This window comes from Rhinatrema bivittatum, chromosome 2, assembly GCF_901001135.1.
Source record: "Rhinatrema bivittatum chromosome 2, aRhiBiv1.1, whole genome shotgun sequence".
In the NCBI taxonomy this organism is placed as follows: domain Eukaryota; kingdom Metazoa; phylum Chordata; class Amphibia; order Gymnophiona; family Rhinatrematidae; genus Rhinatrema; species Rhinatrema bivittatum.
The window spans coordinates 316,486,971-316,505,557 of NC_042616.1; the positions used below are offsets into that span (position 1 = coordinate 316,486,971).

Below are 18,587 nucleotides of genomic sequence, written 5' to 3' on the forward strand. Positions count from 1 at the left end.
AGCAGGATGGGCTCTGCTTGTGTCCTGCAGACCTTTCTCAACTTCAGCCGTGAGCAGGATGAGCTCCGCTCACGGCCCACTGAGGCCTCCCTTTTCTTCAGCCATGAGCAGGATGGGCTCTGCTCAAGGCCCACATGGGCCTCCCTTGACTTCGGCCGCGAGCGGGATGGGTGCCACTTGTAGCCTTCCTCTTCATTTGCCACGATGGGATGGGCTCTGCTCGAGGCTCAGAGGCCTTTCTCCAAATTCTGCAACAAATTCTGCATAGGAGGGAAATTCTGCAGAATTCCCCCAGGAGTAATCGCATGCATTTTGGTTGTGGATATTCTGAAAACTGGATTGGCTAGGTATATTCTGGGGACTGGTTTAAAAACTCCTGTTTTAAAGAATACAGTTCAACTTACAGGAACAGGCACACACATACATAAGTATAAGAACTCACTGGCCTCTTTGGATCCAACGGCTCAACTGATCTCAGCCCTCCAGTTGCTTGAACACTCTGGCGTTCTCAGCAATCTCTTTAGTACACTGGATGATCAGTCCAGATGTTTCAGGCTAACAGTTGTCTAAACTTGCCTGTCTCTGCTTAAGCCACTCTGGCTCTACATGCAAAGCACAAACCTCTGACTAGGCAGAGCCTGGTTGGAGGCCTGCCAGAGCACTTTTTATCCTGACCACTGTAGAGAGGGTTTTCTCAGATCCAGAAAAAAAAGATAGCTCCTGCTACTAGCATGGAAGCTTCTGTCAGTTAACTAGTGGCACTTAAAGGATACTTTGGAGACAGTGCCCTTTCAGTTCTTGGATAGACAAGAGCCCTAATTATGCATTCTGTCTGAGGAGGAGAGGAAGGCAGCAGATACTGCTAGGAAGAAAAAGGGAAAAAGACCAAAACAAAAGCATACAAAAAAGTTTAAGACTGAAATTGGAAAAACAGTCACATTTCAAAAGCGTTGCTAGATAAAACAATTCTTCTATTTCAAGAGCTGTTTTAATTTCCTGCTCTTAGCCTCTTCTTCACAATTTCCTGTTTTTGCTCCTGTGTCCCAAATGTCATATTGAGACAGCTGGGTCATAAAATACTAGATCTTTTATAAATGTGGAAAACTGAACAGTAACAAAAAATATGACTGAACAGAATTTCTTTCCTGTGGTAAATATTGTGTACATTCTTTTTATGGTAAATATTTTTTGGGGTAAAATCAAGTTCCTGGAAATGTACCTGTGATCATTAGTTGGAACAGAAACATTCATAATAAAGGAAGAGGATGTTTTTTAAAGCAATTATGAGGTACTTCATAATTGATTTATGACTGACATGCTGCCTACCTAAAGAAGGCCCCTGAATTGCTGTAGAGTTCTGGCGTCAACTTGAGGGAAGGATAATCAATAGCCAGCGGCTTCAGAGTAAACAACCCCATTGCCATGGTAACAAAGAGAACGGGCAGTATGACGTTTGACAGGCCTTCTCTCCAGCTTCGTCTGGCGTGATGGAATCGTTTAATTAGCAGAGCGGCGATTTGTGAGAGCACCAATCTTCCTCCATCCACGGTTCTGGCCTCCATTAGTGAGTGACCTATACCAGAAACAGAATAAAGAAACTATTCAGAGGGTGACATTAATAATTCAGAAAACATTAGCAGCAGTAAGGGATGGTATATTGCACATCCTGTTTCTGGAAACTTCAATGAATTGGACCGACGTCATTATAATTCCTAATTGGTGAGAACAGCAATTTGTTTTTCTGTAACATGTATTACATTAATAGAAGACCCAGAGAAATTAACTGGATAATTAAAAGCTTACAGGTCAATATTCAAAGAACAGGCAAGCAGATAAGTCATCTGAGTAAACTTGTGCAAGTAATGTTATCCACATATTCAGCCGGACTTAACCAGATCACTCTGCCGTTGAATATACCTGGATAAAGTTAAGGCATTACTTAATTGGATAACTTTAGGACAGGTATTTTTCTGACCAGACTTATGTATGTAATATGTAACAATATCTGTCTGCACTGACTAAAGTTTATCTCCACTCTCGGAACACGTGCTGCCTTTTTTTTTTTTTATCCAGGTAAAATTTGCGTGTACAATGGGTTATACACACAAAGGGGCAGATCTTCAAACCTGCGCGCAGGCGTAGATTTGTTTGTGCAACCCAGCGCGAACAAATCTACGCCCGATTTTATAACATGCGTGCGCTGCTGTGCGCATGTTATAAAATCCAGGGTCAGCGCATGCAAGGGGGTGCACAATTGTGCAACTTGCGCGCGCCGAACCGCACAGGCTTCCTCCGTTCCCTCCGAGGCCACTCCAAAATCGGATCGGCCTCGGAGGGAACTTTCCTTCCACCCCTCCCCCCCCACCTTCCCCTCCCTTCCCCTATCTAATCTGCCCCCAGCCCTATCTAAACCCCCCCCCCCCACCATTATCGGCACGTTGACTGTTCTGGAGGCCTCTGTCCCACCCCCGGAACACCCCCGGCCTGGTGCTCCACCCACGGCCCTGCCCCTGGAACGCGCATCCCGGGGCTTGCGCGGGCCGCCGAGCCTATGCAAAATAGGCTCAGTGCGCGCAGGGGCAGAGTTTCTCGTGTTACGCGCGTAGCCTTTGAAAATCTTCCCCAAAATATACTGTATCTGCTTGGTTGGGGGAAATATTCAAATCTTGACTTTTGTCTGGCTAACTTCAAAAGTTAGTTAGACAAAGCCTTTGAACATTGACTTCTTAACAGGGTGGAATGCAATGCTGGCACTTCCTTCCAGGTTTAAGAGGCACAGCAGAAAGGACATTCTGCTCCAACCCTTCCTCTCCAGGCAGCCAGCAGGGAAGAGAAGAAGAGGGGCTGAGCCTGAAGCACACAGAGAAGAGAACAGCCACTCTGCTCCCTAATCCACCCCTTCCTCTCTTCTTCCCCTCCACCCCATCACTTTTCCTTCTGTATTGCAGGGAACAGAAGGGGAAAGGGTGAAGCACACACGACAAAGAACAGACACAGGAAAAGGTTTGAATTAGCACAAGTTTGAAAATTCTGAGCAGTAATGCCAATTGTCAAGGCTTCAATCCTGGTCCTGCTTACACCTTTCAAACTTATGCTAATTCAACCCCTCTGTATGTCCATTATTGAGGGCTTAAACTCTGGCAGAACAACCCAGAATGGCGTTCTGTCATCTTTTTCCTGGGACTCGAGAAAACAATTCAGATCCAGCAGTGCATATCAGCTCTGGTTCCCCTGAGGAAACAGAACAGATCCTGTAGTGGCATGGATCATTTATGGCCCCCCCAGCCCTTGGAGGAAGCAGAGAGCACAGAACAGAGAGACAGTAACTTTGAAACAGATGCGCGTTTGCCGGCTTGTGTCCAGAGACACGCCTGGATGAGCATACATGTTCGCACAATTTTAAATGGATGTGCACATAAAAGCCACTTCTACCACGTAAATGGGAGAATTTTATAAGGGACGCATACCATCACCATTTACCATTTTCCCAGTTCATTCCCAGTTTGCCCAGTTAAGGGATAGGACTTCCAAAGCTTCTCTAATTTAATAACCACTCTTCCTCCTGTTAGCCCTGACCCTTAAAATCTCACTGACTAGGCTAGATTTTGTTTTATTTTAGTACTTACATGCCATCTTTAGGGAATCCCGGCATGCACACATCTTTCGGCCTTCCCCCTACATGCCCATGCCCCTTTTTAGAATTTTTTCACTTGTGCATGCAGCAGGAGATACGTGCATCCATGGGCGGCTTATAAAATCCGCTCGGTGCAGGCCAGCCCAACTTCTGCGTGTATCTCCCAGTTTTGGCGCGTGCAGGGCTTTTAAAATTCGCCTAAGAGTATTGGAGCTGCTTATCCTGAGACAAGAGCAGCAACATGGCGATGACTTGTGTTCGTAAGAGAGAGAGAGGGAGATTAGTACACCTGGCCTGATCCTGCCCCTTTGCACAGGTCAACCCTCGCCCTGGCCATCTCACCCCCTCCCACAGTTCCACTTCCTTTTTGTCTACAAATTAAGCCCTGCTTCTTAAACTTGAAATCAGCAAAATATTCAAAGTCAATTCTCCCTAAAAGAATATAAGGTAGAACAAGCTGCAACACACAGAGGTCCCAGAGCCTTGCCCTCACACCATAAACAAAATCTTCATTTAAAGCCATCAACCTGCTTGGTAAATACCTTCCTATATGCCAGAAATAATCAAGGCACCTTTGCAGAAGCACCACATCTGCTTCTGTCCATTTTCTCAGAATCCAACTGCGAGGTATTATGTCTTGAATGGTTTCACTGGAGGAATGGAAACACTGGCTACGGTATGGGCGGCCAACTCTGGTCCTCAAAAGCTACAAACCGACCAGGTTTTCAGGTTAGCCACAATGAATATGCATGACATAGATCTGCATGCTCTACCTCCATTGTATACAAATCTATCTCATGCATATTCATTGTTGATATCCAGAAAATTAAGCCTGTTTGTGGCTCTCAAGGACCAGAGTAGGCCACGCCTCATTCTCTGGGTTTTGAATAAACGCTTACTTACGTAGTAGTACCCTTTCCTTGAAGTGTTTGGTACCTTTTTCATCTTTGCAGTTAGTTATATTCCATGAGAGATTACCCAGTTCCACAACCTGATGGCTTCCTGCCATAGGACATTGAAGCCCTTTCCTTTTTGCCTGTTCAGATAGTACATGGTTACCTGATTGTTTATTCTAGGTCTATTGAGAAATATTTGGGGCCATGGTATGCCATGTTTGCTGGAGCTCCATCTCCCTTTGAATAATCCATCTGAATTTTATTCCCAACAGGCATAATTTATGCTAGTTTACAATCATAAAGGGCCAGATTTTCAAAGGGATACGCGTGTACCCCCCGAAAACCTGCCCGACATTTCCCCTGTGCGCGCCGAGCCTATGTTGAGTAGGCTCAGTGGCGCGCACAAGCCCCGGGACGTGTGTTAGTCCCGGGGCTTTCCTGGGGGGGGGGGCACGTCGGGGGGCGTGTCGCGGTGGTGCGTCATTTGGGGGTAGGGCTGTGGGCGTGGTTCCGACCCGGGGGCGTTTTGGGGTGTGGCCGAGGCCTCCGAAATGGCTCCTGGGCCTGGGAATCGTGCGCCAGCGGCATGCCCGGCGCGTGCAAGTTATGCCTGCCACTTGCGCAACAAAGGTGGGGGGAATTTAGGTAGGGCTGGGGGGGTGGGTTAGGTAGGGGAAAGGAGGGGGTGGAAGGAAAGTTCCCTCCAAGGCTGCTCTGATTTCGGAGCGGCCTCAGAGGTTCCCGTTCTGGAGGCAGGCTGTGTGGCTCGGCACACGCAGACTGCCGATTTTGCACAGCCTTGCGCATGCCGATCCCGGATTTTAACATATACGCGCGTATCTATTAAAATCCCGCGTACGAGAGGTCACGTGATGCGATAGTGGGGTGAGACGTGTCACCCAGAGCTCCAGGTGCCGGGCTACAGAAATCTAACATTTTACAGCGTCAAACCTTGCCAAAGCCTTGGATAAAATTACTGGAGGGCCGCGGAGGGGTTCTAGCAGCGGGCGATTCAGGTCGCAGCATACAGCAATGTCGGCGAAAACCCCGCGAAAAGAGAAAGAAAAGACCAAGAGTGGAGGGGCTGTGCCGAAAATGGCCGATGGAGGTATAGTGCAGGAAGCGGCAGGCCTGGATGACGCAGCTATCGCTCGCATGACTGCGGCGGTCGTGGAAGCATTGGAGCCTAACTTTACCGGGATCGCAGAAAATTTCTCTACTCTTAAGGAATCGCTCAGCGATATTGGCCATCGGATTGAGATCGCTGAAGGAAGGATTGCAGCGGTGGAGGAAGATCAGCAGGCCCTCGTGGCCAGGGTTTCCTCATTGGAGTCTGCGGTAAGCGCTGCTGATTCTAAGTTGGAAGACTTAGAGAATAGAGCACGGAGAAATAATTTAAAATTTATGGGTCTCCCAGAAGAGATTGTGGAAGGGGAGTTGCAGTCCTTGCTAGAAACCTGGCTGCCTGGGGCACTCAGTTTGGAAGCCCTGGCTGGGAAGCTTTCTATAGAGCGGGCCCACCGGCTGGGTCCCCGGAGAGACTCAGAGGCGCGTCCCCGACTGGTTATTGCCAGATTTGTCAATTGGGCACAGCGGGCGGCTGTTCTAGCTGCGTACCGTAAGCAAAGGGATTTAAAGTATGGAGCCCACAAAATTGTCTTGTTCCAGGACTTTTCCTCGGCTGTAGCAGCTAAGCGTCGACTATTCTCGGCCACCTGCAATGATCTGTATAATAAAAATATCAGATTCGCCCTCCAGTACCCAGCGGTCCTCAAAATATGGCGGGATGGTAAGGTGCGGACCTTTGATGCTCCAGAGAAGGCTAAAGCATGGTTGGAGAAGCCGGGAAACCCCCCCGGAGTGAGACGGGGCTCGCTTAGCGGGAAACGCTCTATCATCATCATCAAACATCATTTCCTACCAGGCTGGACTGGGAGCCTATGGCAGGCTTTTAATGGAGGGAGCTGGATGTGACAGACGACCACAGAGCGTTGAAGAGGATCTCCGGGTTATATGTTTTATATGTTTGGATATCTGAGCCCGGGACTGCCCGTGGGGTGTACATAGTTTGCCAGTTATATTGCAGGGAGTTCATGGCACGGCAGGCGGAGTGGATAAACCCTGCTTGCCCTATCGAACGATGGCTCACAGGATTCAGGCATTTGGGATGCAGGGGTGCACCGTCAACATGGACGCCTTCAGCCATGAGGAACATTGGGCGTCCCAGTCTGGAGTATGGGTCCGTTTAACGCACTCCACTTCACTCATATGAGACAAATAAAACTGGGGACTGTTACTCGGTGGAAGTAGCCTCTCTGCTTGCTGACTTGGGAGAGGCACGGCACCTGGACGCATTGAAAACGGACCTCAGGCTCACAATCATGTGGGCAATGTTGTTTATACTGTTTATGTGGGTAGGGGGGGGAAGGGGAAGGGAGGGGCACACTCCATGGTATGGATAGCAGGAGGTGGGACACAGGAGTTTCTGACGCCACTTGGGGGGGGGGGTTCAGGCTGGGAGACCCCTTTTCGACACTGGTCAAATATGGTTTCTATGCTATGAAACGGCCCTGACTACCGGATAGGTTATATCAGGTATATCTCTTGGAATGTAGGGGGCATCAGTACTCCAATTAAACGGAAAAAAATCTTGACTGCCTTGCAACGTCATAAAGTAGGGGTGGCTGCTCTCCAAGAGACACATCTTTCGGAGGCTGAAGGGCTAAAATTAAAAAGTCAGTGGGTTGGACAATGTTTTCAAGCCCCGGCAGTGGGGAGGAAGGCGGGAGTCACCATATTAATTCACAAAAACATAAAGTTCGAGGTGTCTAGCCAGTTCTCAGATCCTTTGGGTCGGTATCTCATTTTGGTTGGAAAAATTTTCGGGCGGGCACTTACCCTGTGTAGTATATATGCACCGAATGTGTATTCTCATTCTTTTTTCCAGGAGCTGGTAAGTAGGATCCTTGCCCTGTACCAGGGGCCATTGGTAATGCTTGGGGATTTTAACTGTGTGAAGGATCCTAGTATGGATAGATCACAACCTGTTTCTATGTCCCCTAGTATGAACCGGAAAGGAATTTCGTACTTATGTGCGGAACTGCAGCTTCTGGATATATGGCGCACCCTTTATCCGACTGACAGAGATTATACCCATGTCTCCAAAGCACATGCGACCCTATCTAGGATTGACTATGCCCTGGTTTCCAGCTCTGTGTTTTCTAGCATAGGCAAGGCTGAGATAGGGCCTATAGAAATATCCGATCATGCGCTGATATGGGTGGAACTGGCGGATGGGATGGGAAATACACCAGCGCGGATGTGGCGATTCCCTGGGCACCTTGCTGGCGATAGTGAATTTCGGGACTTTCTGGTAGCTAAGTGGGATGAGTTTGCAGTTCACAATAGAGAGCATAGGAGCGACCCTTGGTTGTACTGGGCCACCAGTAAGGCGGTGATGAGAGGGGAAATAACCGCCTACCAAATTGCTAAATCAAAGGCAATGGCGCACACCATAGTGCAGTTGGAGAGTCAATTGGGGGTCGCGAAATGAACTATGATTCAACAGAACACAGCATGGTCGAAATTCCAATATAATGAAATTTTGCGTACTTTGAATGGGATCCTACATGAAAGGGCGCAGAGGGGGATGCGGGTAGGGGCCCATACATTTTTTAGATTTGGGAACAAGTCGGGGCGAGTCTTGGCAAACTTGGTAAGGACGGTACGTGGGAACACCATAATTGATAAACTAAGAAGGGCAGATGGAACACCCATCGTAGCTGGGGAAGAGATTTGTGCGCAGATCAGGCAGTTTTATGAGCAGCTCTACTCTGAGGACCGGACAGGGGGCCAGGCGCAAGAGGCGGAATCTTTCCGTGGGTTGCATATACCGCAGATAACCACCCAGCAGCTAGAACTTCTAAACAAACCAATCCAGCCTGAGGAATTGCAGGGCGCAATTATGGCGAGCAAGGCCAATAAGGCACCGGGCCCGGATGGGCTCAGCGCAGAATATTACAAAGCCCTCATCTCTCGGGTGGGGGAGGACTTGTTATTGTTTTATGGGGAAGCCCAAAAGAGAGGTGAATTTCCTGAGGAGCTCACCTGTGCATATATAACGGTGATGGAGAAACCGGGTAAAGACTTATCCTCCCCGGCGGCGTACCGGCCCATCTCCCTCTTGAATTTTGAAGCAAAGTTATTTGCAAAAATTATGGCGGATAGGATGAGTGGGGTGTTCCCGGATATTATTACCCCCAATCAGGTGGGCTTTGTGCGGGGTCGAGCCATTAGTACTAATTTAACGAAACTGATAATTGCCATGGAGGAATGTCAGAAAAAAGGGGTGGATGCCCTATTGGTGGGCTTTGACTCCGAGAAGGCATTTGATCGGGTGGCCTGGGATTATCTGTTTTCGGTGCTGGGCCGATATGGTTTCCGGGGGGGAAATCGTTCGTAATATCCAAATGTTATATCACAATCCTACATCCTCGATCCGTGCAAATGGCCATGTCTCGGAGTCCTTTTCACTACATCGGGGGATGAGACAGGGGTGTCCGCTCTCGCCTCTCCTCTATGTCCTGTCGATAGAGCCACTCCTGCAGAAAATTGAAGCAGATCCAGAGATTGAGGGCTTTACATGGGGGAGGCAAGAGTTCACAGTCTCGGCGTTTGCAGACGACGTTTTGGTTTTTCTAACAAATCCTCAAAGTTCCCTTGTCCGAGTGTTGGCGCATCAAACACTGTTTGGGGCCTTTGCAGGGTTAAAAATTAACGTAGAAAAATCCGAAGCTATGGATCTGGGGGGGGGACGCTTAGACAGACTTGGAAAGGGGAGTTCCGTTTGAAATGGGCCAACAAGACCATGAGATACCTCGGTATTTTACTGACTAGGGATCCAACCAAGATTTATGAGGTGAATATTAAGCCTCTGTTACAAAATATGGCCACAAGACTACATACTTGGCGAACCCTACCCCTGTCGTTGAAAGGTAAAATAGCCCTGCTAAAAATGTTAGAGTTGCCTCGCTGGTTATACGTGATGCAACAGGTGCCCATGTGGCTGACCACGGCTGACATAAGACGGGTGCATGGCCTACTCAGGGCATTTATTTGGGGGGGGGCCGTAAACCAAGACTGTCGCTCCATACGTTGCAGCAGACCAGTGGGCAAGGGGGGTTAGCGTGTCCAGATTGGCGGATGTACAATTTAGCCTGTGTGCTGAGGCACGTCCAGGACTGGCTGGAAGGCACTGGGAAATTCACGCCGCTGGCCTTTATACATGATTGGCTGCATCCCTATAGGCCTGATGCCTTGATACAGGTGCCGGGGAAGTATGTACCGGCAGCTTATAAGCATAGTCTGATGATAGTCTCTGGACGGAAGGCCTGGAGATATTTGTGTACGTCACAATTGTGCTTACCTAGCTGTGTCACCCCTTATATACCCTTATGTGGTAATCCTATGTTCCCCAGTGGCTTGATGAGTAATACTTTCCAGCAGTGGGAACTCAAGGGAATTCGCATGGCATTTCATCTCTTTGACCCAGGGTCCGGGGCTATGTGGTCTTTTCAAGATATACAACACATATATGACATCCGGAAACAGGAGTTCTTTGCATACTTGCAAGCGAGACACTATGTACATGCATCCCTGGGTACTTCTATGATGGGAGGGGTATGGGACCCTATACGTAGCTTCTTCACTCCTCGGACGAGGAAGGGACATTCTTGTGCCACTTTGATCCGAGCTCTCCGGGAAATTCCACATACTTCGGTGCAAATCGATATTCAGAATAAATGGGTTCGCAATGCAGACATTTATTTGGCTATATCTGAGATTGCAATGGTTCTGGAAAACTGTGTTCATGTGTCTGAAAATGTTATACTTCAGGAAGTGGGGTTTAAGGTTATCCATTGTATGTACGTTTCACAAGCTCAGAGGTTTGCGGCAAAGCTCTGTGAGTCAGCTGTATGTATCAAATGTGATAAGGAAAAGGGGACCTTCATCCACAGCATTTGGGAATGTTCGCAATTGAACATTTTTTGGACTGAGGTGATTTCCAGTTTGGAAAAGATATTACACTTCCCAATACCTAAAACTTTGCAGGTGTGTCTTTTTCGTATACCGCAGGGGAACCTACTCGATCGACCAGAAGGGGAGATTAGATTTTTAGAAAAAGCCTGTCTTGTTGCTGTACAAACGATTATGTCCCAATGGATTACAAAGGACCGGCCAACGGGTGGCCAATGGCATATGAGGCTGACGGCACTACTGCAACACGAATTCTGGACGGCACAATCACAAACTACTGCGAAAAAAGACTTTTGTGCAGCAATATGGAGGAAATATTGGCAGTCACTTCCTACCGACTCCCGAGAGATGATCCTAAAGGTGACAAGCTATAAATATCGGACTGCTGGAGAGCCTCGTTAGCTCCGTGAGTCGGGACCTTGCGGACTGTAGGGTTTGCCTACCTGCTATGGACTATGGACAATGCTTGGGGGGGGATGTGCTCAGGGAGTGGGGTATAAGTAGGGATGGTGGGAGGGGGGGAGGGGGGGATGTCAGGATATCAAGGGGGGGGAGGAAGTTCGTAAGTTACTATCGGTTGTTGATAAGATAACATGGGAGGTTGAAATGTTTTGAAAATTCAATAAAGAAAGTATTAAAAAAAAAAAAAAATCCCGCGTACTCTTGTTTGCGCCTGGTGTGCGAACAAAAGTACGCGTGTGCGCAAATTTGTAAAATCTACCCCAAAATGTTTCTAGTCCTCCAACCCTGTCAACCTTCAATTAAAATACTTAAAAGAAATTCTTTATAGCCATGGTCCAAGTGTGTTCTCTGCACTCAGCTTGTACTTATTAGACATGCATTCATTACTCAAATTTATAAAATTCTGAATACAATTTATGGAGACACCTGGGTAACTATTTGCACAAACCTTCCTTGTGATTATTTCATTTTCACATTTATCTTTTTCTAAACATATTCCTGTAATTCTGGGAGCCCCCTCAAGCTTGGGATCCCAGTACAACTATGCTTTTTTTTACCCCTATCATCAAAGCTTTGTGTTACCCCCAAAGGAATACTTCAGTGGAGCTACAATTGCCGTTCTGACAGGTGAAAAAAACAGTAAACAAGCAGCTTCACAACAACATCCAATTTTCCAGCTGTTTGATAATCGCTATTGCGCACATGAAATTCCAATTTAACCAGTGTTTGGATGAAATACTGCTTTTATGAGCCACTTGCTATAAAAAAGTCAATATTCCTTTCCAACAGTAGTCATAGCAACAACCAAAATGTTCTAACACCACCACAGTACAGGTTGGATTTTCTTTCAGAGTTAACTAACAAGTTGGTCATTAATTAGACCCAATTTCTGGTGTATTGACAAAGCAATATTTGAACTCAGCTCCTTATCCCAAGAGATACTTGAGCAGGTACTGACTGCTTTTCTGTCATAAAAGTGCTGCAGTTCAGAAGACAATGAAAGGCCCTGGAACAAACTATTTTTTTGCATTGGTGGTGGTTGTAAGCAGTGATCTGCATTTTAACAGTCATTTCATCCAGATTTTTTTTTTTTATTTGTTTGCACTGCCCACTAGGAGTTCGCCAACGTGGACTAATCTAATAATTGCTGACCCTAATGCTTCCACATTTTAGTCTGAGTGAAATTAGCAGTAGTGAGGAGGGAAAGGGATACAGAAGGATAATGTATATTTTATGGATTCTCTAGGGCTGTGGTGTATTCTTTTGTCCACAGGATAGCATGCAGCTAGAATAATCAGCCTAAAATATGCAGTGGCATAGCCAGACATGAAGTTTGGGGGGGACCCAAGGTTAACATGGGTGGGCAGCTGACGTACAGGTCTAGTCCTTACTAGTTGTACTCTTATCGATAAATAATGCATTAGAGAGCACCTGACAATGGATTTCTAAATTGTTTCATCATGAGTAATGCTTTAAAATATTTTAATTCTATTTCAAGCACTTATCAGCATTACAAATAAATTAATGCAAATTAATAAATTATGTTATATTTATTGCAGTTTATAAATACACATCGTGTAAAAAGTAAACATTTAACAGACACATCAGATCCAATCAAGTAACAAAACAAATATCAATGTATTATTTTATGAATCCTCGTTCCAAAAGTACAAAGAATATCATAACTACAATAAAACAGCAATACTCATATTAATCATCATAAGAACTTAAGATTTGCAACAGATGCAGAACAGAACTAGGACATGCAAAAAAATATATTCAAATTCTGGTGTCAGCTCAGTGACAGGAAAATAAACTCCCTGCAATGCCAAACATTGTGAAGTAAGACAAATCCCTACAAACAACAACAACAATGCCTAGAACCTTGCCATACCTTAACAGCAATAACTCTCAGGATTCAAACAGCAGTAATCTTATATACAAAAAGGCAGCAAAGGCAAACATTACACCAAGCCCTAGAATAGTAATACACCACCTAGTGGGTAAACAAAGCAAGCCGAATTGCTACAATGCCCTAAAGAGAAACTACACATTATCCAAAATACTGCACTTCTGTCACACAGACAGATCCTTACCCAGTGCAGAATAAGGGACTACAAATTAGAAACAAACATGCAGACATAACTGAAATGGAAAGCCTGAGAAACCAGACTTTGTGAACATTGGAATACTGAAGAAACAGCAAAATACAAATCTATGAGAAATGCACATGCCCAAAGATGGCATATTTCAATCACTGAAAATCTAAAAAATGTTTTATCCTTTGTAATCTGATCTTATTTTTCTAATCAGTTGGTCCCAGTCTCTTTGTTCCCCTTGTCTGTCTTTTCCTAATTCCTTTCTCAGGGTCTCTTTTATTCTTTCTGTTTCTTCTTTCTCCTCTTGTCTCTTTCCTTCCTCCTTCATGCACAGACTCTCTATCACATGTGCTCTTTTACGTACATGCTTTTTCACACACAGGCTCCAACTCTTGCATGCTCTCTCTCACATTAACACAGACTACCACTACCACACACTCTGTCTTACTCAAGCTTCCACTCTCATATGCTCCCTCATATGCTGGCTTTCACTGTCACATATAACACAGACTCTTGCTCTCACTCTTACATGCTATCTCTCATACACAGGCTGCCATTCCACCTCACACATACATGCTCTCACTCTTACATTCACTCTCACATACATGTTCACATTCCCAAACATACAGGCTCTCATATGTTCTCTCTCAAATGCAAATTCACACCTATGCACATACACACACACACACACACATAGGCTCTCACTCATACAAGCAGGCTGCCACTCCCACACACACAAAGGCTCTCACTCTCATGTTTTCTCTCACCATGAATGCTCCTACATCCACTCCCTCACACACATACACACACACACACAGGGTCTCACTCCCACATGCTCTCTCTCAAACTCAGGATCTCACACCCACATGCTTTCTCTCACACACTCACACAGTTTCTCCGATCCCACATGTTTTCTCTCATACCTACATATACACACCCCCAGGCAGGTTCCCATTCACACCTCTGTCCCTAGTCAGCCTTCCATTTACATATCCCACCCCACCACAGGCTTCCATTCATAATTACACACACTCAGGCATTCTTCCTTTCACTCACAAATATACACAAACACAAAACCCAAGTAGTTTCCCATTCACTCACACACAAACACAAAAATCCAGGTAATCTTCCATTCTTTGACAAACACAAAACCCAGGAAGCCTCCCCAATGGGAGCAGAAGGGGCAGCCCATTCTGCTGCCCCTGAACTGTTCAAAACTCTTACAGCTAGCACTTCCTTTATGCTATTCTCATGCACTGCGAGATCTGCATAGAACTCGTACTAGACACAAGAGTTTTGAATTCCTTAGGGACGGCACATGTGGTAGAGCAAGTGAACACGCTCTTTCCTGGTGGGGTTCTCTTCCCAGTCAATGGTGGGATGGGAGCCACTGGCAGCTTCATGGATCTCCTTCTCTTCCTGGCCACTGGGGGGATAGGAGTCACCAGTGGCCGTTTGGGCCTCATTTTCTTTCCGACCGCCAATGGCATCGGGGTCCACTGGCAGCCTCTCCTTTCTTCAACTGCTGGTGGGATAGAAGCCACCGGTGGCCATACAGGTCTCATTCTCCTCCAGGGCCACCCCCCCCCCCCTTCGGCTGCTGTTCTCCTCGGTGTGCTCATCGGGTCTGTTTGTGGGGGCACTGCAACAGGCCTTCTCTTCTCAAGCCACTGGGCAATGCTAAGTGGGTGGGCCTGAGCTCAAAGTGCATGGGCTCAGCCCACCAGGCACACCTGTGACTACTCTACTGGTAGTAGGGGATAAAACAGGTTATCAGAACAGAAAAAGCAGCATTGTGAAGTGTACATAAAAAAGTGGAGGAAGGACTAGACTAAAAGTTTTGAAGATTCATCAAATTGATTCAAATAAATTTGAATCAGAATTGAAAAAATTAAAGCAGATTTTCTCAGATGACAAATCCAATTTAGGTTTTCAAAACATGGAAAACAATTTTTTTGTTGGATTTTTCCCCAAATATGCTGATTAAAATCAAAATGGATTTCCCTAGTATTTATTAATGTTAGATTTAGCTCATGCCTTTTCATTGCTAGCTTAAGGCAAGATATATTCAGATACAATAGGTATTTCCCTATCCCAAGAGGACTTACAACAGGGAGCCTAATTTTCAAACTTAACTGCGGTACAGCATTTGCATGTGTCACTAGATGATTGGAGATCAATACTAGTATTTTATAAACTGTGTGTTGAAAGATATACAGATTAATATTAAAAAATGCATATTTCTGCTCAGTATGTTTGTCTATATCCAATTCAAGAAATGCATATTTTTCTACTATTTTAAAAGATTTGTGCATTTAGGCTCGTATTTTAAAAGATCTACGCGCGTAAATCCAGAGGATTTACACACGTTGGAGGGGTAACGCACGCCGGGCCTATTTTCAAAAGGCCTGGCCACGCAAGTAGGTCCTGGGACTTTGTAAAAAGAGCGAGGGGGGGGGGGGGGGGGGGAGGGTTCAGCAGCGGGGCGGAGCAAGGTCAGAGGCTCCCGGCCCAGCAGCCATTTGCCAGGCTGCCGGCGTGTGCAAAAGGTAAGATAAAGGTCGGGGAGGGGGGGGGGGGTTAGGATAGGGCTAGGGGGTGGGAAGGTTAGGGGAAGGTGTAGGAAGACTAGACTAGGAAGTTGGGAAGTTCCCTCCCAGGCCGCTCTGAAATCGGAGCGGCCTGGGAGGGAACGGGGGAAGGCCGTGGGTGTCGGCATGTACGAGTTGCACTAATGTTCACCTCCTTGCATGCGCCAACCCCCGATTTTATAACATGTGCGTGCATGTTATAAAATCAGGCATCCATGTATGTGCGCCGGGTAGCGCGCGTACCTTTTAAAATCTACCCCTTATTTTACACACTAAATAATTGTGACACTGCATGAATAAATACCCAGCATAAAATGCAAATCTAAGTATTTTATAAAGTATGTGCATACCTGGGAACTCTCCAGATTTGGCCCGGAGACTCTGGAATTCTAAAAGAATTGCCGGGTCTCTGGGCCAATACCGGAAATCTCCGGGTGCTGCAGCAAAACCAATCGGCTTGGACCCGGAAAGAAGAAAGAAACGTCATTGGTCTTGCATGGCTGAAAAAGGAGGAATTCGACAGTGATTTCTACCATCTCCAGACCTTTTTAACTCTTCACTTCCTCGTGACACCACCTGCTCCTGCACAGCCTCTGTATCCAGCCACTTGCGCGCCCCATCCTGTTTGCCTTGGTCAATCAACATTGCGAAGAGTAAGAAACAGGCAGTGCCCACTTCCGTAGCACAGGAGGAGAAGGAAGAGTCTGCTGTTGCTAGTGTGTTTTGAAAGGGGGAGATAGAATGAATGAGCATGTCTGTGAGAGTGAGTGAGTGTGTATTTGTGTAGGAAGAAGAGATCTGAGAGTGTATGTAGGTGAGTAGGAGAGAGCTGAGTGCAAGTGAGCATGGGTGTGAAAGTGAGTGGGCATGTGTGTATGGAAGAGGGAGAGACGTGAGTGAGTGAGTGAGTGTGTGTGTGTTGGTGGGAGAAGTAAAGATGTAAATGGACATGTGAGAATGTGAGAGAATGAGCAGTGACAGTAAGTGTGAACATGTAAGAGTGTTTATGAGAACAAATTTGTGAGCATCCGGTCCACTGTGCAGTTGCCCTCCCCCTGTTCCCCCGTCCCCCGCTAATCCATGGTAATCTCTGGGTGACTGGAAGTCAAAAGTTCCCAGGTATGAGTATGTGCGTACACTGTTTCGTAAATATGTATGAGTACTTGGAATCATCAGTTTAACTGATACCTCCATCAGTTCACTCTATCCAGGAGCAGATTGCAGGAAAATATCGGCCTGGGGGATATCTGACACCCTGCTCCTGAAAAGTTGGAGGGTAGAGGGTCAGATTGCCTTGCAGGCCTCTCTACCGACCCCGCAAGTTTTTTTTTCGGGCTGCAGTATCCCAGCTTCTTCTCTTTGGCCAGGAAGTTTATTTAAAAAAAAAAAAAAGTCACATGATGGGAACGATTGGCCCACTGGGGGAAGCACGATCCCCCGATAGAGCAATCCACCCTTGACCCTTCTTCACCGGGGGAAGCCTGATCCTTTGATAGGGCAATCCACCCCTGACCCTTCTAGACCCTTTATTACTTCACCCTAAGCCCCTACCAGTTCACTCAGACCTCTCACCCAAATGCTGCACTCAACAGTCAAGTCTGATTTCATTTGCATGAGTCAATTAACAGTTGTAAAAGAGTACGACTAAGTTTGGTAATGTATGCATGTATATTTCCTACAAAATAATAACTACCGTGGGCACTTCTGAAGCCTGCCCCAGAATGTACCTAGACTGTGGCTTTTTTCCCCGCTAAAACATTTGAGTGAAACAGAAAATACACATATAATCTTAATATTTATAAAATAACATATACACATGTACATGTGACTTTTATGCATGGACCCTCCTTTGAAAATTCACCTTTAAGTTTATACCTCAGATAATAGAGGGATATGCATTCATCTCAAATGAAATCTGAAACGACACAATGGGGCTTTGGGTCTCCCAGCAAAACCAGCTTTCCTTTCTTGCTCAACTTTTGGATGTCTTCAGCCAGATTTTTTTTGTCCCATTCCTTCCCCTGAAGTGGAGGTCTGTAGACCATCCTGATGTAAATTGTTTGGCTTCATTTATTGTATTTTATTGACTGTTAATTTAATTGTACTGTTATTTTCTTTTACTCTGCTGTAATCCTCCCAGAACAGATAGTCTGGTAAGTGGGTGGAAAAGAAATGTCTATAAATAAGCAAAGTAAATAAATAAAAGTGCCATCACCACTCTCTAATAAATCCCAGAGTGCCACCTCTTTTCCCCAAGTTTCTCACATTTTAATCACTTTGATATTTTTATTTATATGAAGAGCTACTCCTCCTCCTTTTTCTACCAACCCTGTTCTTCCTAAAGAGACTGTGGCCTGATATGACTGTATCCCATTTATAGAACTCATTGAACCATATCTCTGTGATGGCAACAATGACTAGGTCAGGGTTTGAAGATCAGGAATTTACTGCCAAGACTATGAACATTTGTACTCATAGCCTTCCATTTTTTTTCTCCTGTATAGCCTCACATCTGCTTCCCTCACCTTCCCTGTTGCTCATGAGACTAGTGAGTTCCTCATTCTAGTGATTTTCACCACAATCTTCATTTTTATATTTATTTATTTATTTATTTACATGTGGGTTTTTTTGCATCGGGCCCGATCGCGGTTTTGTTTATCGGCTGCGCCCGAGCCGATAAACAAAAAATCCACTCCGACCCTTTAAAACTAACCCCTTAGCTTCCCCCCCCCTCCCGACCCCGCCCCAAAAAAAACCTTTTTACAGGTACCTGGTGGTCCAGTGGGGGTCCCGGGAGTGATCTCCCGCTCCGGGCCGTCCTCCCGCTCCCGGGCCGTCGGCTGCCACTAATCAAAATGGCGCCGATGGC

General features: G+C 46.1%; 1 protein-coding gene across 1 annotated transcript in view; it reads right to left on the reverse strand.

Moving 5' to 3' along the window:
- Positions 1-18,587, reverse strand: part of ABCA13 (ATP binding cassette subfamily A member 13) — a 929,477-nt gene that overhangs the window by 391,306 nt on the left and 519,584 nt on the right. The window contains exon 37 of the mRNA XM_029587089.1: positions 1,327-1,573. Within this exon, the coding sequence (XP_029442949.1) occupies positions 1,327-1,573 (247 nt within the window). The remainder of the gene's footprint in view (positions 1-1,326; positions 1,574-18,587) is intronic.